The following is a 23,631-nucleotide window of genomic DNA, read 5'->3' as shown; positions in this document are numbered from 1 at the left end:
TAATAATACTTCTTTTACAGAACAACTTAGTGTGATGCAGAATGAATTGGACAGACGTCGTGAGGAGTGCATACAACTGAAGAGCGTTTTAACTAATCAGGTATGTTTTAGTTATATTATAAGGGAAAGCGAGTGTTCGTCTGTTATTTTATCTTATTTAAAAGTGAATAAACGCTTCATATATACAGGGTGAATTTTTCAAATGTGCCTTCAGGGTCAAATCCGAAACTAAGAATAGCGAAATATGTATAAGGAGTTGAGGCCGATTTTGTTAATGATAAAATGTATAATTGCATCATTAGATTTTCAAAATTCTATTTTCCTAGTCGGGAATTAAACGTGTTCATTTAAAAAAAACACACTGTATTTTTTTATCATAGGATAGTGTCGCTTATAAGGATTCTGGGAAGTAAGTATATTAGTGAATTTTTCAAGTGGGTCTTCATTGTTAGATCGGAAACTATAAGAAATAACTAAATATTCGTTAGGAGAGACGAGGCCGATTTTGGTAAAAACTAAATCTATAATTTGATTTTTTTAAATCTATTTTTCCTTAGCCGGGAATCGAACGTGTATGTTCAAAAAACAATACCAGGTAGACTTAAAATCCGTCATTAAGATGCATGCCCGGGAATCAAACCTGGGATCGTCTTGTCTCCAAAATTATCACTTGAAAAAGTGCTATTTTTGATACATGTAAAATGTACGTTTATAAAAATACATATACTATTTTTAACAGAATGTACAACTAGTTTCAATAAATATTCTAATTGAAAACAGCTTTTTACATTTCTCGCTCACACATTATGGTGGAAGAGCGAGAGGCAAACACAATCGCGTTCAATCTCATAAACAATCATTTTCGAACCAAGTTATATTTGTTATTTACTGATTACGAAATTGATTCAATCTTTTATCTTGACATCTCGACACTATCTCGGTTATTTTAACGTAGTGTATACATTTTTTTCATATTTATCGTGATGCAAACGTTTGTATGGCACTGTTAGTGTGTTGACACAAAATATGTGATTTGTTTAAATTACGATATAAATTTTATTGTAATTATCATTTTGAGTGATTTTTTGTTAGTATGTCCTTTTCTGACATTTTTGTGAGAGACTTGATATTGTAACTATCATTTTGGCGGTTTTATTTTTTATTTTTGTTTATTTTTTTATTTGTGTGTGAGTTCAATTGTAACATCATTTTGACGGATTTTTTATTATTATTATTTTTTTATTTGTGCGTGAGTTCAAAGTGGTACGCAGTGTGTCCCACACTTATGCGTATTTAAAAAGTGTTCTTTGTTGTTTTTTCTTATAATGTTCAATTACTTTTTTTCTAATTTTATAATTGTTTCTCTACGTAATTATATTTTCATGATTGGAGTTTTTTATGTATCCCTCGGGAACGGTACCTTTTTCGGGATGAAAGGTCACTGTGTCCTTTGCTGAACCCCTGACAACGTGTGTACAAAATTTCATGACAATCGGTTATGTAGTTAAGATGTGAAAGTGTAAAAAAGAAACAAACATTCGCATTTATAAGTTACTAGCTGTGCCCCGCGGTTTTTTTATTTCTTTTTAACGCGGGTGAAACCGCGGGGCACAGCTAGTTCTAAAATATAAGTAGCCTAAATTACTCCTTATTATATCAGCTACCTGCCAATAAAAGTTTCGTCAAAATCGGTTCAGCCATTTCAGAGATTAGCCAGAACAAACAGACAGACAGACAGACAAAAATGGTAAAAAGGTTATTTTGATGTATGTATCGTATTTATATTCATATGCATGTAGTAAAAAGTGGTTATGTCAATATTAAAAACAGACACTCTAATTTTATTTATATAAAGATGATTGCTTAAAAATGAAACATTTAAGTATTTTAACTGTCTTAATTATTTTATTACGCAGCTTATTTTCTTTAAAAAACATAAGTGAGTCATATTTTTTAATTTAACGACAGTGAAATGTTAAAAAAATGTGCGACGATAGAACAGAAAAGTTTTCAAACGGTTTTATACAAAAAACACTTTTCATGGACTTACCGCAAGTTAAAAGTGTTTTACATAGAAGGAAAATAAAGGTAAAATATGTATATTTATTGAGTCTTAATATTTTTATGATTAAGTTAGTTACTGTATAAATATTATAACAGCAGTGTAAAGCGCTGCTGTGTTCCGGTTTGAAGGGTGTGGTAAGGGAGACAGACTTTTCCGAGGCGTTCCAGCTTAGTCCTCAGGGGTAGCGGCGCATCTGTGGCCGAACTTAGGTAGGACTTAAGTCTTATCTGGAGGTGATTACAGATGTCCATGAGTGGGAGTGACCATTTATCAGGTGGGTTGCATACTCAAAAATTTAATTTTATAAATAAATCTAAATTTTTAAGATGACACATAAAACAAAAATTTGAACATGTCACTACATGATAGGGTCCCGGATTCAATTCCCGTGAAAGAAGGCATTTAAAGGATGAATAATTTAAGTTTAGTCAAATTGGGATAGGTTAGGTTAGGTTTGGTAAAAAAAAAGATTCGGTATGAAGCGTTTATTCATTTAAGTAATTACTATTATATTAATTTTGTTTTCATAACATATTTAAATATTTATCTTTATTTAGCTAAGATTGGTAGGTATTATTTAAATTTTAATATAATATATTAATTTAAATTTATTATGTAACTTTTAAATCTTATTGAATAAATATAATTATTTATTTACTATGTTATAATATTACTACTTTTAATAATAATTGAAAATATTGTGTTATATATGTCTAGATGGATAGGCGGACTTGATAAAACGCAAAATTATGTTTTAAATTGAATTGGATTCGTACATCGTATTCAACACATTATAATAAAAAATCTGCAATTTTTCCAGACATTATATTAATTTCTAGACATATATAAATATATTGGATATTGTTGTAAAAGGTCATCCATAAATACGTCATAAGTGTAGGGGAGGATGGGGTAAATTTGGACTAAGGGTGAGGTGAGGGTCAGTAGGCGAATTCGCAAATTTAAAATATTTTTAGTAAATTTTTAAAAAATATATTTTAACTATTTTTTTTTATTTTGTGACGTCATAAAGAAATCGGTGGTAAAGGGGTTTGAAAAATATATTATAACACATTTAATGACATTTTACGGATGACCAATATTATTATATTATTAATATGTTATATTATTTACAAACTATATACTAAAATATATGTAATTTGCGCAGAAACCATGGTTCCAAGCTCTGAAGAGTGTTGTAAGTAACATTCGGTGTCCACACGACTGCTTACACACACTATAACGCTGCTTTTTTATTTGTTGTCAACCACTGACGTAGTAAACATTAGACTCCTAACTTTTCATAAGAATAAGCTTATGAACTCGATATAATATATTATTTTATTTGAGTAAGGAAATCATAATTGTTACTCATTATATATTTTGTTTAATGGCATAACCATTATATTTATTAATGAAATGAAAAATATTTTTTTGTTAATGAAATATAGTTTGAACCTTTTACGAGTCTATTTGGTTACTAACTCTATGATTTAAATATAAAGTGTCACATATAAAGGGCACATATAAAGTGTCATAGATTATAGACACAGAATACAAAGTCGTAAAGCTACAGAACAAAATATAATTTTGAAAATGTATTTCAAAAAGTCTTAATGGTTTTAAATTTTTTTCGTCGACTGCATTTAAATTGGGCGATATATATGTTGTTATATTTTTATATGTGTTACGTCAAATAAAAAGCAGTGCAAATTAAAAAAAAAAACATAATGCTTGTTCAGAAACCATTGTAGAAATTTTATACTAAACATCAGATAATACCTGAAATAACGTTTATTACAACGGTGTTATATCGTTTATTATAACGGCGTTATAACGTTATTTCGGTTATTTATAACGATATTTATATGTGGTATTTGAAATCGTTCATGTAAAAGTATTTTCTCATAACTGTACTGTGGTAATTTTAGATAAATAATCCATATTCTTTTTTTTTAGATTATATGCATAGATTAGTAAAGATTACTCATTCCTAACAAGAAAATGTACCCAGTTTTGAGAATTGAAATACTTTCCTAAAATAGTTTTGCCACGTCTCCGTGCTAAAATGCCCTTAAAATATTTGAAATAATTATTTATTTATTACGTAAATTACGTAATTATTACGTAAATTAGTTATTTATTCGTGAATTTTCCCTAAAAATGTTTTTATTTGTCAAGAATTCAAAAAAGAACTTACTAAAATAAGCCGTTTGTGGCTTCATTCAATTTCAAGGCGGCGAAGTATCTTTACTAATCTATGATTATATGTTTCAATTTATGTTGTCGTTTAAGTGAATGAATTGTTTTGCGTATTAACTACTTAAATTATTTCGGTTATTACACATTGTGTAGTTACATTTATTAATATATATTTTTTTAGAATTTTAAAATCGAGGCGATGATTATATTATAATAATCTTTATTGAACTACTTTTTTTAACAAGGTAGGATTATTTGGATGACAGTTTCATACACACAACGGTGACACAATGTTAATGTTTTTATTTTACTAATATTATTTTTTACTTATTTGTTTCAACGCGTTCTTTTGCTGTCCATCGCACGGTATATATTTTGTTTTTTATTTTTGTTTAATTATTTTAATTTTATGAGGTCATCCATATGCTACATTACAGTATTATGCAAAACAATTTTAAATTTTCCTTCCTCGCCACTTGTTCTGATATCCATTTTGTCCCTAATTTTTAATTATTGCCATGATACGATTATTTTCATTCCTTTTTTATCGCATAGAAATCCTCATGAATTACCCTAATTGTTTCAGTACTAACCTAACCCAACCCATCCTATTCTTGTCACATTTTTTGTCACTTTAAAACTCCATATTTGTAGCTGTGATATGGATGACCTCTAAGTTATTATACTTTTATTTATGTTTACGCATTTATGTTTAGTCATAGTCGGTGTTAGAAAGTTAAATGTGTATATTGATTAATAATAAAAAATAAATGTGTAGTTTGCACTTTCAGTGTATATACCAATTACTAATTTATATGAACATATAATTTTGTCCATGATTTCGTATTTATGTGTTGGCATGATTGGCATGTGTGTCAGCTAACTCCAATTAATTAAAATTCTCAACATTTAATGTTATATTTACGTTGCGTTAAAAGTTACGTTACAACGTAACACAATCTGGAGGCACGGCAGTGCCTTCGCCAAGTCGAGCCAAAAAAAAAATCTTAAATATTTTTCGTAATATAATTTCATTAATTTACGCAGCTCTATGTGCGAATGAAGTTTGTATGTGTGTAGTATGTACTCTACATCTACACAAAACACAAACCACAGCACGTGTGAATTAATGATTTGACCAATATTTCTTCAACATTCAAAATAACACTTTGTTCAATCGACAAAAATGTTGTAATATATTGAATGTATAATACACATACTCTAACATGGGTTCTGTTCTACCAGACGGTGAACCTGAAGTCTCTGGCCACCGCCAACTATGGCTCGGACGTGGACATCATCAACGAAGACGGGGAACTGGTTTCCGCTTACGAGACGCAGAAAGGAATTAATAGGTATAGTAGGAATTTATAGAAAATCTGGTATACGTGTATTTTAAACCGTACTGTGGGCGACTCCGAATTGGCATGGAAGAGCTACTTCTCTGCGGCGTTCCAACTTAATACTCATAGGATAGCGCAACTTTTTTAGGTGGTAGAACCCTTTGTGGTTCGAGTCCGGCAGTACCACCGCCACACCTATTTCTGTTATAACAGCAGTGTTAAGCGCTGCTGTGTTCCGGTTTGAAGGGTGTGGTAAGGGAGACATACTTGTCCGGAGATTTCCACCTTAGTCCTCAGGGATAGCGTCGCATCTGTGGCCGACCTCAGGTAGGAATATCTAATTCTATCTGGGGTTGATTACAGATGTCCATGGGCGGCAGTAGCCACTTGCCATCAGGTGGACAGCATGCTCGATTACTTCTATCATGAATAAAAATATGTGAAAATATATTTCAGACAACTACAAGAAGAATTGGTATCTGAAAAGAAGTTCTATTCGGAGCACATCGCTAAAGCCAAAGCTGAGATAGAGAGGCTTCGAGAGGAGAATGAGAAGTACCAAAAGTGAGTTGTGCATCAAATGGTAATGTATAAAAACACGATTAAACACGGGTGGTGATAGTGGGGCTCTTAAAGAAATGTGCAAAAATCTCTTCTTTTATAATTCATCATCTTTATTTGCTAAATAAGATACAGTGGGTGTTAACACAAAGTATAATATCCTCTTATTTTGCCTTTAAGGCATGCAAATATACAGCCAGCTATGACAAAATTATTTCCATGATTATTTATAATATTAAGTAACAAATTCTTCTAATCTTCTCACCCAGCGATGCATTGGCGACTCATTGGTGTTGCAAATGTTCATAGGCCATGGTCACGATATTCCATCCGGTAGCCCGTCTGCATGACTGTTCGTTTTTATTCACAAACAATATAATTTATGGTGACACCTCGGTAGCCAAGATTCTGTTTCGAGGTTATAGTCCAAGTCACATAGAAAGAATTAGGTGATTTTTTTCAACGTCTCATTATAATTACTATGGAACTATGATAAATCTTTATAGTACTATATTTTTCTTAACCCAATCTGTGTCGTGGTGATGATATCAGTAGATGTAAAAGCAAAATGTAGTGTATATTTCTTTATATTTTATATATAAAGCCTTATTTCAAATAACATGAACATGAATATTTTGATAGTTTATTTATGTTTAGAACATATTATTACATTTTATCTCTTCCAGTGGCCGTGAAACGAAAAACCAAACCTTCAAAACATCATTAGGAAGAGTATACAGCTCTATAAATAACACCACAAGAACCATGCTTAATATATGTAGGAATAATACCAAAGATATAGTCTGGAAAATAACACTCACCATTCTGATAGAGTTCTCTTTCGTATCTGTTAAATAAATCTAGTTTAAATTATTTTTACTTTACAATCTGAACTTACTGGCTGTGATTTTTTAGTTATAATAAATATATTTATGTTGAATGAAAATACTTTTTATATTTGTAGCGTGCATTTTGGGGAGAAAACTGGTTGTTAATATTTTATAGTTTAAAAAGTTCGAGTATTTATAATAAATAGCTTTGTATTAATTAACTTTCTTATTATAATGGGCAATTAAATATATCTTAATAACAATCGTAGATAAAACAATTAAAAGTTACACGTTTTGTAAGCATCTGAGGTAATTTTTTGTAAAAAAAACCCTTCTCAGGGCTAGTCCAGTCAATGTTACCATAAGTCAACAGTCAGTGTAATTATACCTTACAGCCCTTCTCAGGGCTACATCAGTCAGTGTAGCCATAGATCAACAGTCCTTCTCTGGGCTACAACAGTCAGTATAACCATAAGTCAACAGTCTGTGTAATTATACCTTACAGCCCTTCTCAGGGCTACATCAGTCAGCGTAGCCATAGATCAACAGTCCTTCTCAGGGCTACAACAGTCAGTATAACCATAAGTCAACAGTCTGTGTAATTATAAATTACCGGCTTTCTCAGGGCTATTACAGCCATTGTAATAATAATTTACAGCCCTTTTCAGAACTACTATAGTCAGGGTAACCATATATCAACAGTTACTGTGATTATACCTTACAGCCCTTCTCAGGGCTACAGCAGTCAGTGTAGCCATAGATCAACAGTCCTTCTCAGGGCTACAACAGTCAGTATAACCATAAGGCATCAGTCAGTGTAACCATAAAGCAACAGCCCTTCTCAGGGCTACTGCTGTCGGTGTGATCGTAAAAAAATATACAACAGCCCTCCTCAGGGCTATTGCAGTCAGTGTAGCTATAAATCAACAGCCCTTCTGAGGGCTAATTCAGTCAGTGTAACCATAAATCAATATACAACAGTCCTTCTCAGGCATACTGCAGTCAGTGATACCATAGATCAATAGCCCTTTTCAGGGCTACTGCAGTCAGTGTAACTATAAATCAATACTAAACAGCCCTTCTCAGGGCTACTGCAGTCAGTGTAACTATAAATCAATACTAAACAGCCCTTCTCAGGGCTACTGCAGTCAGTGTAACTATAAATCAATACTAAACAGCCCTTCTCAGGGCTACTGCAGTCAGTGTAACTATAAATCAATACTAAACAGCCCTTCTCAGGGCTACTGCAGTCAGTGTAACTATAAATCAATACTAAACAGCCCTTCTCAGGGCTACTGCAGTCAGTGTAACTATAAATCAATACTAAACAGCCCTTCTCAGGGCTACTGCAGTCAGTGTAACTATAAATCAATACTAAACAGCCCTTCTCAGGGCTACTGCAGTCAGTGTAACTATAAATCAATACTAAACAGCCCTTCTCAGGGCTACTGCAGTCAGTGTGACTATAAATAAACAGCCCTTCTCAGGGCTACTGCAGTCAGTGTAACCATAAACCAACAGCCCTTCTCAGGGCTACTGCAGTCAGTGTAACAATAAATCAACAGCCCTTCTCAGGGCTACAGCAGTCAGTGTAACAATAAATCAACAGCCCTTCTCAGGGCTACAGCAGTCAGTGTTACCATAAATCAATATACAACAGCCCTTCTCAGGGCTACTCTAGTTAGTGTAACCATAGATCAATAGCCCTTCTCAGGGCTACTGCGGTCAGTGTTACCATAGATCAACAGCCCTTCTTAGGGCTATAGCAGTCAGTGTAATTATAAATCAACAGCCCTTCTCAGGGCTACTGCAGTCAGTGTAACCATAAACAAACAGCCCTTCTCAGGGCTACTTCAGTCAGTATAACCATAAACAAAAATACAACAGCCCTTCTCAGGGCTACTGCAGTCAGCGTAACTATAAATCAACAGCCCTTCTCAGGGCTACTGCAGTCAGTATAACCATAAATCAACAGCCCTTCTCAGGGCTATTGCAGTCAGTGTACCATAAATCAATACTAAACAGGGCTGTAGCCCTGAGAAGGGTCTCAGGGCTACAGCAGTTAGTGTAACCATAAATCAACAGCCCTTCTTAGGGCTACTGCAGTTAGTGTTACCATAGATCAACAGTCCTTCTTAGGGCTACTACTGTCAGTGTAATCATAAATCAATATACAAAAGCCCTTCTCAGGGCTAGTGCAGTCAATGTAACCATAAATCAATATACAACAACCCTTCTCAGGGCTGCTTCTGTCAGTTTAACCATGCATAAAAACTAAACACACCTTCTCAGGGCTACAGCAGTCAGTGTAACAATAAATCAACAGCCCTTCTCAGGGCTACTGCAGTCAGTGTAACCATAAATCAACAGTCCTTCTCAGGGCTTCTACAGTCAGTTAACCATAAATCAACAGCCCTTCTCAGGGCTACTGCAGTCAGTGTAACCATAAATCAACAGTCCTTGTCAGGGCTACTGCAATTAGTGTAACCATAAATCAACAGTCCTTGTCAGGGCTACTGCAGTTAGTGTAACCATAAATCAACAGTCCTTGTCAGGGCTACTGCAGTTAGTGTAACCATAAATCAACAGTTCTTGTCAGGGCTACTGCAGTTAGTGTAACCATAAATCAACAGTCCTTGTCAGGGCTACTGCAGTTAGTGTAACCATAAATCAACAGTCCTTGTCAGGGCTACTGCAGTCAGTGTAACTATAAATCAACAGTCCTTGTCAGAGCTACTTCAGTCAGTGTAACCATGAATAAACAGCCCTTCTCAGGGCTATAGCAGTCAGTGTAACCATAAATCAACAGTCCTTCTTAGGGCTATTGCAGTCAGTGTAACCATACATCAACAGTCCTTCTTAGGGCTATTGCAGTCAGTGTAACCATACATCAACAGTCCTTCTTAGGGCTATTGCAGTCAGTGTAACCATACATCAACAGTTTCCAATGCTAGCGCAATTGCACTATATCCAACGATATGATATAATTAAATAATAATGAGAATAATTCTATAAAAAATATAAGATGCTTCTTGTTCTTTCTTCGTTTTACTTCTTTACAGGTTGCTGAGCGTAGAACTGAGTCAGGAGCCCAAGAACAAGCAGCAGGAGTTTGCGCAAAACGAAATCATTCGGCTGGCGGCCGAAAGTCTTGCTGTTCAGGTGTGTGTTATTTATATAGCGTTTTTATGTCTTTGAAGTACAAATGTCTTACCCTACATGAATTCATGTCAGCCTACTTAGATAAATAACTGTCTGACTCCTTAGCTGCCTGCCTACCAACCTATCAGTATACCTACCTGTCTACATGCCCACAACCTACCTATCTGCATACCTACCTGCATATCTAGATAGCTAACTGCCTGATTGCCTACACGCCTATCTTCCTCCCTACTTCCCTACCTCCCTACTTCCCTACCTACCTACCTCCCTATCTACCTGCCTACGTACCTACCAACGGGTCGATCTTTCTTTAGTTCTTTCTTTAGTGTTATCGAACGTTCTTCGGTAGTAGTTACGCTTCCATATTCAATTTTGTAAGCGATAGACAGATATACCTAATGATTGTCGATCGCCAACGGCTACTCGCCACCGCGGTTTCAACGTGACCACAGTCCATACAACTTTTATCGGTTATAAAGAAATTAAAACCACATATCAAGAGTACCTGTTACATACTAAAATGTCTGAATCCAAAGTCGTATATACCCAATGACGTTGAAGTGTCTAATGACTTTACCACACCCCTCAAACCAGAACACATCAGCATTACATCACTATTATAAAAATATATTAGAAATAAATTTGTATGGCAATGGTACCACGAATTCTCGAACCAAGAAAAAATCATCTAGTTTCATGAAAAATATGCATGTTATGTTGTAGGAACGCGTGGATAAGTTATCGGAGAGCTGTCGACGATACAAGAACCAGATCAGACTCCTCGTGAACCGGCTGAAGGAGGCCGGCATTGATGATGTACAGGACATATTGGAAGGCAATGGTAAGTAGTGGTTTTTGAAAATAGACTAAAATTTCTTTTTAAGACGCATTCGACAAATTTGTGTGCAAATAGTGCTGTCTATTTGCCTGTCAATGTCCCTTAACGATTCCATATACTTATAGGTAGATATGTAAAACAATCGCTTATAAAAAGCTTATACTTTATTAAAATTCAAATAAAAACAAATATTATACATATAGTCATTTGAAGAAACATTAAGGAACAAGATTACAAGGTTGAAACAGTCACATAACTGCGGCTGTCACAATTTTTTCGATCTTCCATATTGCCTGCCACGAGGCACCTTAGCGTCACTAGGGCTACCCCATATTGCCCAAGGAATTTTCAACATATTGCCCAACATTCCAGACACGATACTTATAAAATATATATTGTCTGTTACCATTTTGTGGACTTCCTATATTTCCCACGGTATTTTCACCATATTGCCCACAATTCCCGACACGATAGTATCCCAGAACACATCGTCGATAGGTGACCTTATAACCCTCATAAATAATCCATATCGTCTGTTAATATTTCATTGACTTACCATATTGCCCACTATTCGAGGCATGATTCGCAAATTCCCATATTGCCTACCATATTTAGATCATATTGTCCCACAATTCCAGACACGATAGTATCCCAGAACACGTCAGCAATGCTGAAGCTTTTACACCATACAAATGATCCATATTGCCTTTCACCATTATGCCGACTTCCCAAATAGTCCACCATCATATTTTCACCATATTGCCCACCATTCAATACACCATACTTAAAATGTAATTCTGGCTTGTCATTTTGCCAACATCCCATATTGCCCACGGTATTTTCACCATATTGTCCAACATTCCAAACACGATTCTTATAGACATACGTATATCTTCCGATAGCATTTTGCCTATTGCCCATATTGCCCACCACACTAATACCATATTGCCCACCACACTAACACCATATTGCCCACAATTTCAGACACGATAGTATCCCAGAACACGTCAGCAATGCTGGAGCTGGCGCCCGTCATGCGCAAGAAGGAGAGGGAGTATCTGGGAATATTCGAGTACAAGAAACAGGATGAGGGCACCATAATCAAGAAACTCATTACTGGTGAGTGGTTTGGTATTAATTATTCAAATTCAAATCTAATTTATTCAAAATTGTTTCATATAGAATACTTATTGAAAGTCAACAAACTACCACCGCTTCGGAAGGTGTTTCGCTATGGAGAAGAAGCGACGCAAGAAAATCCACTTGAATTAACCAATACATTTTTTAGACATTATAACAGCAGTGTTAGGCGCTGCTGTGTTCCGTGTTGCAGGGTTTGGAACGCCTCTGAAAAGTATGTTTCTTACCACACCCTTCAGACCAGAACACATCAGCTATTAACGCTGCTGTTATGAGGTAGAAATATAAATATCAGTATTTGATACTAAGCCCTAAATTCCCTTTCAGACTTGAGACCCCAAGTGGCGGTTACCCTCCTCCCCGGTCTGCCCGCCTACATCATCTTCATGATGCTGCGCCACACGGACCACGTGGACGACGAGCCCAAGATGCACCAGCTCATGAAGGCAGTCAGGAACGGGGTGAAACGCACCCTTAAGAAGAGGGCGGATAATGTCGATTATAATATGCTGTGGCTTACTAATATGGTCAGGTGAGCAAGCTATCGTTTATTTATTTTTAAGGGTTCCGGGTTTGATCCTCGGCGTAGAACCTTTTGTGTTTTAACTCCGGCGGCACCACCACCACACCTATTTCTACCTAATAACAACAGTGTTAGGCGCTGCTGTGTTCCGGTTTGAAGGGTGTGGTAAGGGAGACAGACTTTTCCGAGGCGTTCCAGCTTAGTCCTCAGGGGTAGCGGCGCATCTGTGGCCGACCTCAGGTTGGAATATCTAATCCTATCTGGGGTTGATTACAGATGTCCATGGGCGGCAGTAGCCACTTACCATCAGGTGGACTGCATGCTCGTCTGCTACTCTTATATTATAAAAAAAGACAGATAGCTAGCTGGTAATGGAATGATAGCTTTATCTATCGAAGTTTTAGTGTTGGCTCAATTTCGACAGAAATAGACGTTTCGGTCAAAGTTTCGGCCACAAAAGAGTTTTCGGCAAAGTTTCGGCCACAAAAGAGTTTTCGGTCAAAGTTTCGGCCACAAAAAAGTTTTCGGTCAAAGTTTCGGCCAAAACAGAGTTTTCGGTCAAAGTTTCGGCCACAAAAGAGTTTCGGTCAAAGTTTTGGCCAAAAATCGGCCGCACCTTTCAGCGCAACCGAAACATGAACTCCGTTTTTGTGTGTTGTTTTCCGTGTTGGCTCAGTTTGTAAATAGTAAATAAAATAAAGTAAATAAATAATCTGACTACTATCATATTATTTTAATAATAAGTTTTTTAACTTGAACTTTATAGTATGCAAAGCAAATTTTTTTTGGTTTGTCTGATTTCATCCATTTTATTATATATTTTAGGAACCATGTATTTTGTTGTCCTTTCCCCATAGTAATTAATAGCCCTTGGTTGCATACATTTATTTGGCTTGTTATATTTATTTTTTCATTTATTTTATATTGCTCATGCTTATTATAATAGGTCTTACCAATTAAATATAGTGCACGCATGCACCCTGCTAGGGTATTGCAATTTAATATTTACAATTTTATTTTTTAAAACGAAATCTCTTTATCTCTATTAAACAAATATTTTATACCTACTATTCTGTCTACTTTTTATTTCTACTTTATAATCTCCACTGAAATACTGTTGATTTTGATAGCCTAATCCCTATGTTTGTATAATATTTTCAGGTTACTGAACAACCTGCGTCAGTACAGCGGCGACGAGGTGTACCAGGCGGAGAACACGCCGCGCCAGAACCAGCAGTGCTTGCGGATATTCGATCTGTCCGAGTATCGGCAGGTGCTTAGCGACTCCGCGGTCTCTATATATCAGGGTGAGTTGTGTAATCTTTGCAGGGTCCGCGCCAAACTGCTAGTCCGCTCCGAATGTAGAAGCGAGTCGCGTCGCAATAGCACATTGTAGATATTAGTACTCCTCTGCCCCCTTTCAGCCGCGGGGACATAGCGCAGTTAGTGTGCCCGCATGTTACGGAGTATACGCTAACAACAAATTCAGAGCGGACTAGAAGTTTGGCGCGGACTATACTGGGGTACGGTTACCTTCGAATAATGATAAGTTACATAAATAAATAGATAAGGTAAGTAAAATAAGTCAGAAAGGTAGAACTTGTGTGGTTCGACCGGGCGGGTACCACCGTCACACCTATTTCTAGCGTGAAGTACTTTTGTTTTTTTTTTTTTTTTTTTAATTTATTCAGGTTTATCTACAGTTGTACATTAATAACATCTTCCTTACAAACTATACATCTAAAGTTATAAAGTCTAAAATGTACAGCTACTTACAGATAAACTCATCATGCAGAAACGGAAAGACGTACCAATTTAATCGTACACTGCAACTCTAAACAGTTTGACAACGTAATAATGGCGATTTTGATTAATTTAATTCTACTGAATTACGAAACTTTGTCAATGAATCTTGATTAATATCTAATTCGCTAAGGCTGTTTCAGTGGAAGAGTGCGACGGCTGACTTATATAATAATTAACTTAAATAAATTATTTCAGTAACAATGAATCTAATAATAATATACAGGGTGAAATTTTCCAAATCCGAAACTAATTAGTGAAAAATACTGAAAAGAGTAGCATGCCTGATTTTGATGAAAAATGAAACTGCATCATTAGTTTTTTGAAAATATTTTTTCAATTCATTTTGTCCATTCCGAGTTAATTTTGAATTAAAAAAAACAACTGGAATTATTTCACCATCGTATAGTGTCCCTTATAAGTATCACATCCTCGAAAGTAATGATCAATGATAAACTAACAGAAAGGGCTCAATTTAATGAAAAATGAATTTTTTTTTTCGTACATTTTCATACTGTATGAAAATGTACGAAAAAAAAAGAGCCGCAGACTTTGTCCTTTGTCCTTGACTTATTTTTCTATACGTCCGTTAGTTAAGGCTTAGTATGAAAAAAGTCTGGCAACTAAGTCCCTACCGTTATTGGGATCTACTTTTTTAATAAAAAATGATTTTAAATAATCCTTACTAATATTATAAATTCGAAAGTAACTCTGTCTGTCTGGTTGTCTCTTCTTCACGCCCGAACCACAGAACCGGTTTTAATGAAATTTTGTACAAAGATAGTCTGAGACCCGAGAAAGGAAATAGGGTAGTTTTTATCTCGGAAATCCTACGGGAAGTAGGGATGGCGATGTAAGATCGATTAATCGGAGAATCGATCTTTTGGACCCGAAACATCGATTATTTTAATCGATATAAGTAAGGATTGAATCGTAAACTATGCATTTGATCAAGTGATAATCTTTACAAAAGTTAAGGTACGATTGTTTAGTTTTATGTATGTTAGTATGTTATATTATTTTCTTTTAAACGCGGGCGAAGCCGCGGGCAAAAAATAGTTTTTAATATTTTTTCCTTCTACAGATCTGGTGAACCTACTAAAACAATTACGTTTTTCAATTTAAATGGCATTCGAGGATTTAACATAAGCTTTTTCCTTCCACAGATCTGGTGAACCTACTAAAACAGCAAGTGGAGCGCCTGATAGTGCCCGCGATCCTGGAGTACGAGGAGATCTGCGGGCTGTCGGGCCCCGCGCAGCCGGCGCCGTCGCCGCCGTGCGCCGGCCCCGCGCGCCTCAAGCAGGAGCTGGCGGCCGCGCACGACCAGCTGCGGCTCTTCGCTGTGGAGCCGCCGCTGCGAGTGGTCATATTTAAGCAGGTGGGTCGCTGTTTAGAGTGCTGTACCCTTAAAGGACGTTACACGAATTTCTTTTTTTTTTCACCCCTTTCTGTGCTTTTTTATAATATAGGAATAGCAGACAAGCATGCAGTCCACCTGATGGTAAGTGGCTACTACCGCCCATGGACATCTATAATCAACTTCAGATAAGATTAAATTTCTACTTCAGATAGGACACAGATACGCCGCTACTTCTGAGGACTGGAATGCCTCGGAATAGTATGTCTCCCTTACTACACCCTTCAGACCAGAACACAGGAGCGTTTTACACTAGGCAGAAATAGGTGTGACAGTGGTGCCACCGGAGTTGAACCACAATCCTACCACTTTCACGCGGTAAACAGGTGACTCTCGCTTTTTGGGGTTCCATGCGGAAAAAACGGAACTATTACTAAGCCTTCGCCGTCTGTCAGTCTTTCTGTCTAACCGTCTGCACCTCTATAATGTTTGTCACAGAGCTTAACTCTTTAACCCTAATAGCTAGAAACTTGATTTTTTAGAAATATCTATAAGGGTGGCCGGTATAATCTCGATTACTAAAAATAAACTGAAAATAAATGGGGTTCGCTATACAAGAAAGAAGATGCCGATATTTTTCGACGCTTTATCTATTTAACCGTCATAGGTAGACAGTGCAAATTTTCACAATTCTTTTACTTTTATAGAAAATAAATGAACAATCGGTAGTACCGAACCGTCCGCGTGCGAGTTCGACTCGCACTTGGCCAATTTTTCAGCATCTGTTCAACATTTTTTTTCTGCTAAATTTGTTCTCGGATTCTATAATCATAATATTTTACTTATTATTTACAATATCATAAAAATGGTCTTTGAAAATTTATTTATTTAATAAAATTTATTGTTTAATGATAAAAAGAATGTTTATGCAACAATTACACTTCTTAACAATGTTAACAATAATAATATCACAATGATTATGAAAATACAATTATTAATTATAATTATTAATTAAAAAATACTTTATCCTTAGATTCGACAATCATGTCGATTAAACTTATTATTTACAATATTAAAAAAAATATTCTTTCTAAATTATTATTATTTTTATATATATATTTTTATAAATAAGTATAATATTTTACATAATTAAATGTAATTTGTACTTACTTTCAAAATTAGCGCGGTGGACTATGGCCTAATCCTTCTCATTCTGAGAGGAGACCCGTGCACAGCAGTGGGACAGTAATCGGTTGATGAGTTCTTATTAGTGATCGAAGGTTGATGATGATGAATTTATTCTTTGATTAACCATCATCAAATTTACAGCCCTCATGTCTATTTAACTCATCATCATCATCACCATCATCATCATATAATATCATTAAAAAAACATGGTCTTTTTATGGTTCAAATTACTAAAATCGAAAATTATTTTCACAGCTGTTCTACTTCATCTGCGCGTACAGCCTGAACCAGTTGCTGCTGCGCAAGGACCTGTGCTGCTGGGCGAAGGGCCTGCAGATCAGATACAACATCTCGCACCTCGAGAACTGGATCAAGGAGAACCTCGCTGAGTACGGACAGAAGAGCGTAAGTAGTTTTGCATATACATTTATTTATATGTCGGCTTATGGCCACATATCTTTGCTTGCTTCAGATAAAATAGGGCGATGTAAGAGATCAGCGATCCAAATGACAATCATAGATATTCAACATTACGCTTTTATTATACAAGCACAAATTCACAAAGGGCTTCAAACAATGGAAACTAGAACAGAATAATGATGCATCTCGATATCGGTTTACAACGATCCGTCGGAGCTCTCTGATCATTGCCATGACATGGCCGCCTGTCTTCTTCTCCGACGTTCCGTTACACAGACCTGTATTTGTTCTGTACCCGTTACGCCTGGCGCCATCTATCGCCAATGCGTTGTAAACTCTAATACGTTAGTAATTTGAATCACTCAAGTGACCTGCGCCGACAGACTTTATATAGATATAATTAGTAGATTATTATAAAAATAATATACGTACTGCGTAAAAATATATATCGATGCCACTCACACAATTTGGACGAAACCAACGACACCTCATATGTTAAAATCTGTCGAGCCATTTGGTCTGCAGGACGTGACAGAGAATGAGATAAATATGAAATAGCGAAAAATGCTGAAATTCAAAATGTATTTATCGATTTTTAATCTATTTCCCTACCCGGGATTCCAATGAGTTCACTTTGAAAAAAAAAAACATATTCTTTATTATCCCACCATCGGTTAGTCTCGCTTATATGGATCAAATTCTAGGAAGTAATGATATATGACAACCTGAAGGAAAAGGTTCGTTTTTAAGAAAATACATTTTTTTCATAGAACGTTGGCAGCTCAAGTTCCTGCCATTCATTAATTTAAAGATTTCGCATTAACAAATGTTTGTGACCTACTGTTTCAAATAATTTGAAAGCGGATGTTTTGTTCTCTAGGAATTGATATTTTTATGTTCGTAAGCTTCCTTGTTATGGTTAAATGTGTCGTGAAGGCGTATTGTATATTTCACAAGAAAGTATTCAATATCTATAATAGATCTGCCTGTGATTCTCTCTAAGAGTACAATGCTATAGGCGGCACAGACACATTCTAAGATATTTCTTTAAATTGTGAAATATTTCAATTCTAGGTGGAGGAGATTATTGGTGTGCTGCAACCCATCACCCAGGCGGTGCACCTGCTGCAGGCCAGGAAGTCCATGGTGGACGTGGACAGCACCGTGGAGATGTGTCGCGACCTCAACGCCATGCAAGTCTGCAAGGTGAGTGCTGGAGACCGGGAGACCATGAGACTGGGAGATTGTGTGGCTGAGAGACCTTGGAGATGTGAGACCGTGAGATCATGAGAGTATAAGACCGTGCGACTGTGAGACTATGGGTCCATGAACGGGACCAGGGACGGAATCTCTGAACTCGAGTTTTACTCACTTTGAACGGTCCGATCATTTAAAATTTTGAACCCTTATAAGAACCGATGATAATACACGATTTTAATAATTTTATCCCATTCTTCTCATCAGGATCGTCAGGAATCAGGATTAACAATTCTTTGTGCGATTATAGCGTGGTTTTTAGTTTTTAATCTTTAATTATACAGGGTGAATCTCCATAAAGTGCACATATTGAAACAGGTAAAATTAAACCGCATTTTGTCGACAAAAAAAATATAAAAAAAAATTAAAAAAATTTTTTTTAGGTTTTACGACCTTTTGAATTTTTTTTTGGGAATTGTGCACCTGAAGTAAATAAATCGCTATAACTTTTAAACTAAGAGGGTTATCAGGTTCAAACAAAAATAACAATGATTGCCAATGATAGGCCGTACTGATCCATGAAAAAAGAAAACAAAAAAAAATCATCTTCCCAGGTAAAAAATGTCAGATTAGTGCAAAAAAGCACTTTTTTTAGGTAAAATTTTCAGTAATCATTAATTTCCTCAAAATAATCTAGGCATTTTATTTTTTTATTATTATTTAATGCAATTCTACGTCGTATTAGCTTTCAAACACTAAAAAAACCACGCCTCTAACTCAAGTATAAAGTTTGCTAGGAACGTTTCAAAAAAGACGCGACGCACGTGCGCCCTAATAAAACTGGTATAGTCCGACCCATAATTAGATGTCCAAAATATAAACAAAGGAATATGTTTCAATGGTAAATTCATGGTAGTTTCTTATTTTTGACGATATTAAAGTGATAAAACAGTAATAAAATAAATCTTTAATAATAAAAAAAAACCACTTGTTTGTATTAAAAATGTTATTTATTACCAACACCCTTAAGAACTGCCTTTGTTTAAGCGCTCGTAGGAAGCTTTATACTTAAGTTAGAGGCAAGCTTTTTTTAGTGTTTGAAAGCTAATACGACGTAGAATTACATTAAATAATAAAAATAAAATAAAAATCCTAGATTATTTTGAGGAAATTCACGATTACTGAAATTTAACCTAAAAAAATTGCTTTCTTCACACTAATCTGACTATTTTTTTCTAGGAAGATAAACTTTTTTGTTTTTTTTTTTTCATGGATCAGTACGGCCTATAATTGGCATTCATTGTAATTTTTGTTTGAACATGATAACTCTTTTAGTTCAAAAGTTATAGCGATTTATTTACTTTAGGTGCACAATTCCAAAAAAAAAACTTCAAAAGGTCGTAAAACCCAAAAAAAAAAAAAATTATTATTTTTTTTATTTTTTTTGTCGACAAAATGCGGTTTAATTTTACCTGTTTCAATATGTGCACTTTATGGAGATTCACCCTGTATAATGTCAACATTATTTCAACACAGATTACCATGTTTCAACAGATCCTCAACCTGTACACGCCGGCCGAAGAGTTCGAAGTGAAGGTGACCCGCGAGTTCATCCATGAGATACAGAAGCTGATGCAGAAGAGAGCTGGACCCGCCGCGGACAAGGAACCGGTATGTTTTACTTTAATTAACGTTAAATATATTATTTTATTTTAATGCTTAATATACCGGTTCGTTAATGATTAATTTATCGGAAAATTAAGCATTATGTCAATGTTAAACAATATACCACTTTGCAATGCTTCTTATACTAGTCGATTAAGCATTAATGTAACAGTTCATTAATGATTACTATACTACTCGATTAAACATTAATGTTTCAGCCCATTAATACTTGCTATACCAGTCGATTAAGCATTAATGTTTCAGTTTATTAATGCTCACTATACAGTCAATTAAGCATTTCTGTTTTAGCCCATTAATGCTTACTATACCAGTCGATTAAGCATTAACGTTTTACTCCACGAATGGTTATTGTACTAGTCGACTAAGCATTAATGTTTAGCCCATTAATGCTTACTATACTAGTCGATTAAGCATTAATGTTTAAATCCTTTAATGCTTACTATAGTAGTCGATTAAGCATTAATGTTTCACTCCATGAATGCCCACTATACTAGTCGATTAAGCATTAATGTTTAAATCCATTAATGCTTACTATAGTAGTCGATTAAGCATTAATGTTTAGCCCATTAATACTTACTATGCTAGTCGATTAAGCATTAATGTTTAGCCCATTAATACTCACTATGCTAGTCGATTAAGCATTAATGTTTCAGTTTATGAATGCTTATTATACTAGTCCATTCAGCATTAATGAACCAGCCCGTTAATGTTTAATTGACTAGTTCATTAATGCTCAATATACCTGTCTCATCATCATCATCAACAACCCATTACTGTCCCACTGCTGGGCACGGGTCTCCTCTCATAATGAGAAGGATTTCGCCATAGTCCACCGCTCTGGCCAAGTGCGTGTTGGTAGACTTCACATACCTTTGAGATATTTTTTTTTATAAATCTCTCGGGTATGCAGGTTTCCTCACGATGTTTTCCTTCACCGTTTAGCAAGTGATAATTAATTTCTAATACGCACATAACTTTGAGAAATCAGAGGTGCGTGCCTGGGATTTGAACCTCGGACCCCTCGATCGACAGGCCGAGTTTCTTAACCACTAGGCTATCACTGCTTAAATTAAATACCTGTCTATTAATGCTTTATGTACGAGTTTAGTTCTGTTTCACAAACCAGCCTATATTATCGTAGCCATTAAGCACTATAGTCCGATTCATAATTAGGTGTCCAAAATGTAAACAAAGGTGTTGACCTATATAGAGAATATGTTTCAGATGGTAGTTTCTTATTTTTGACAATATTTTTTTTTTTTTTTTTTTTTTTTTTTATATAATATAAGAGTAGCAGACGAGCATGCAGTCCACCTGATGGTAAGTGGCTACTGCCGCCCATGGACATCTGTAATCAACCCCAGACAAGATTAAATATTCCTACCTGAGGTCGGCCACAGATGCGCCGCTACCCCTGAGGACTAAGCTGGAACGCCTCGGAAAAGTCTGTCTCCCTTACCACACCCTTCAAACCGGAACACAGCAGCGTCTAACACTGCTGTTATTAGGTAGAAATAGGTGTGGCGGTGGTGCCGCCGGAGTCGAACCACCAAGGGTTCTACCACCTTCGAACAATATTAAATTAATACCAATATTAAATTAATACAACGATAATAAAATAATAATCTAAATAAATTAAAATCAATTCACATTTTCCAATATTTATATTATGTCAATTTAATTTCATACAGTAATAATAATAAAAAAGCAGGATTTATGGTAGAGAATTAAATTGTGATAATGGTAACACAATCGGGATCCAAAACATTTTTTGTGCCGCCATTTTTAAGTTTCGTACTTTATACAATTCATTTTCGTGATCGTGGTCCAATTCGAATGTTTTCTAGTTTTCATAGCGCTTTTTTTTAAATCGTGTGCAGTTATTAAGTTTTTGTTTATTGTTGAGTTTGTGAAAGTTTTTCTTTCTTGTTAATTTGTTAGGGTTTGCAATACCTGTAATCGTATTTTGACAATGACATTTCTTTGTTTACATTTTGGACTCTTAATTATGAATCAGACTATAGTGCATCAGTCTGTTTACCACTCCTTTAATTACCCATTAATTTACATGTCTGATTATCCTTCGCGTAATTACCAGTCAATAAATTCTTAATGTACCAATCCTCTACCAATTCCTTAAATTTTTCGAATTTAAGAAATCGAACATAAAATCATTAACATGTACATTTTTTTTTTCTTATCGTACATGATATTATTCAATCCAATTAATATACCAACTATTATCTATATTATTAATTATCGTCTAATCTTATGATAATTTTGTTTGCAGCAAAACTTACTAATGGACACGAAGATGATCTACTCGGTGCAGTTCCACTACAGTCCGTCCGCGATACGCCTGGAGGACATCGATGTACCACCCATCTTAGGCCTGGACGGCTTGCTCACTAAAATTTAGGTACAAATCATATTTTATGAATAAAACTGTCATAAATAATTATTATGATATGCAACTGTCACGTTAGTGTTATATAAATGTGCGAATAAAATGATACTTTCCATATATAAATATTTATTAAGCTGTCATAAATATGACTCATTTAACTGTCATAGCTGTCATAAATCATTATTATGACGTGTCATCGTTACATAAATGTGCGAATAAAATGATGCATTCCATAAATAAATCATTGTTAAGCTGTCATAAAAATGTCAAATGTTATTTATTCGTTACTGAATTAATAAATAAATTTTATGCTTTAATTATATCGGTAAAAAAGAACAGTCATATTTTAATAAATCATTAAAATAAATAAATCATTATATTGCGTATAATTGACAGTAATGTTTATCTGTTACACAATTTCAAACAGTTGTATGACACATTATTTAAATAAATATTTATTATGTTCTCATAAATTCAATATTAAAGAATGCCACAAATAACTCATCTAAATTGCATATAAATGTTATTGATTTTTATATTTAATTAAATTAATTAAATTGACAGTTATTTACATAAATATGCTTATGTTGTTACTTAAATAAAGATGTTTTAAAAGGACGCAATTCTTAAATAAATATTTATTACGTTCATAAAATAGGCGTAAAAGAATTATGTCATATATAACTCATCAAAAATGTAATTCTATATTTATTTACATAAATAATTTAACTCAGATTAAGTTTTTACGGCACATTAACTAAATGAATATTTATAATGCAGTCATAAATGAGTTATATCTTATTTACATATATACAGACATTTGACAGTACATAAATAAATACATAATTATTATGCTGTCATAAAAAATGAAAAGTTTTTTTTTCTCTTCTAAATGTCTTCTTTCTC

The 23,631-nt window shown here is 34.9% G+C and overlaps 1 protein-coding gene across 1 annotated transcript in view; it reads left to right on the top strand.

Annotated features, from left to right (window-relative positions):
• The window catches only part of didum (dilute class unconventional myosin), a 57,659-nt gene extending 34,546 nt beyond the window's left edge, over positions 1-23,113 (top strand). Inside the window, exons 27-40 of the mRNA XM_073081405.1 lie at positions 21-100; positions 3,234-3,263; positions 5,513-5,622; positions 6,067-6,174; positions 10,064-10,163; positions 10,887-11,004; positions 11,986-12,120; positions 12,469-12,673; positions 13,826-13,971; positions 15,634-15,848; positions 17,271-17,420; positions 18,510-18,641; positions 20,187-20,303; positions 22,609-23,113. Coding sequence (XP_072937506.1) covers positions 21-100; positions 3,234-3,263; positions 5,513-5,622; positions 6,067-6,174; positions 10,064-10,163; positions 10,887-11,004; positions 11,986-12,120; positions 12,469-12,673; positions 13,826-13,971; positions 15,634-15,848; positions 17,271-17,420; positions 18,510-18,641; positions 20,187-20,303; positions 22,609-22,737 — 1,775 coding nt within the window. The 3' untranslated portion in view covers positions 22,738-23,113. The remainder of the gene's footprint in view (positions 1-20; positions 101-3,233; positions 3,264-5,512; positions 5,623-6,066; positions 6,175-10,063; positions 10,164-10,886; positions 11,005-11,985; positions 12,121-12,468; positions 12,674-13,825; positions 13,972-15,633; positions 15,849-17,270; positions 17,421-18,509; positions 18,642-20,186; positions 20,304-22,608) is intronic.
• The last annotated feature ends 518 nt before the right edge of the window (positions 23,114-23,631 follow it).

Source organism: Epargyreus clarus, unplaced genomic scaffold (assembly GCF_041222505.1).
Source record: "Epargyreus clarus isolate Ecla_fem2 unplaced genomic scaffold, WU_Ecla_fem_2.2 ptg000016l, whole genome shotgun sequence".
NCBI lineage: Eukaryota > Metazoa > Arthropoda > Insecta > Lepidoptera > Hesperiidae > Epargyreus > Epargyreus clarus.
Note: the sequence above shows the minus strand (reverse complement) of the source record. Positions and strands in the feature narration are given on the sequence as shown.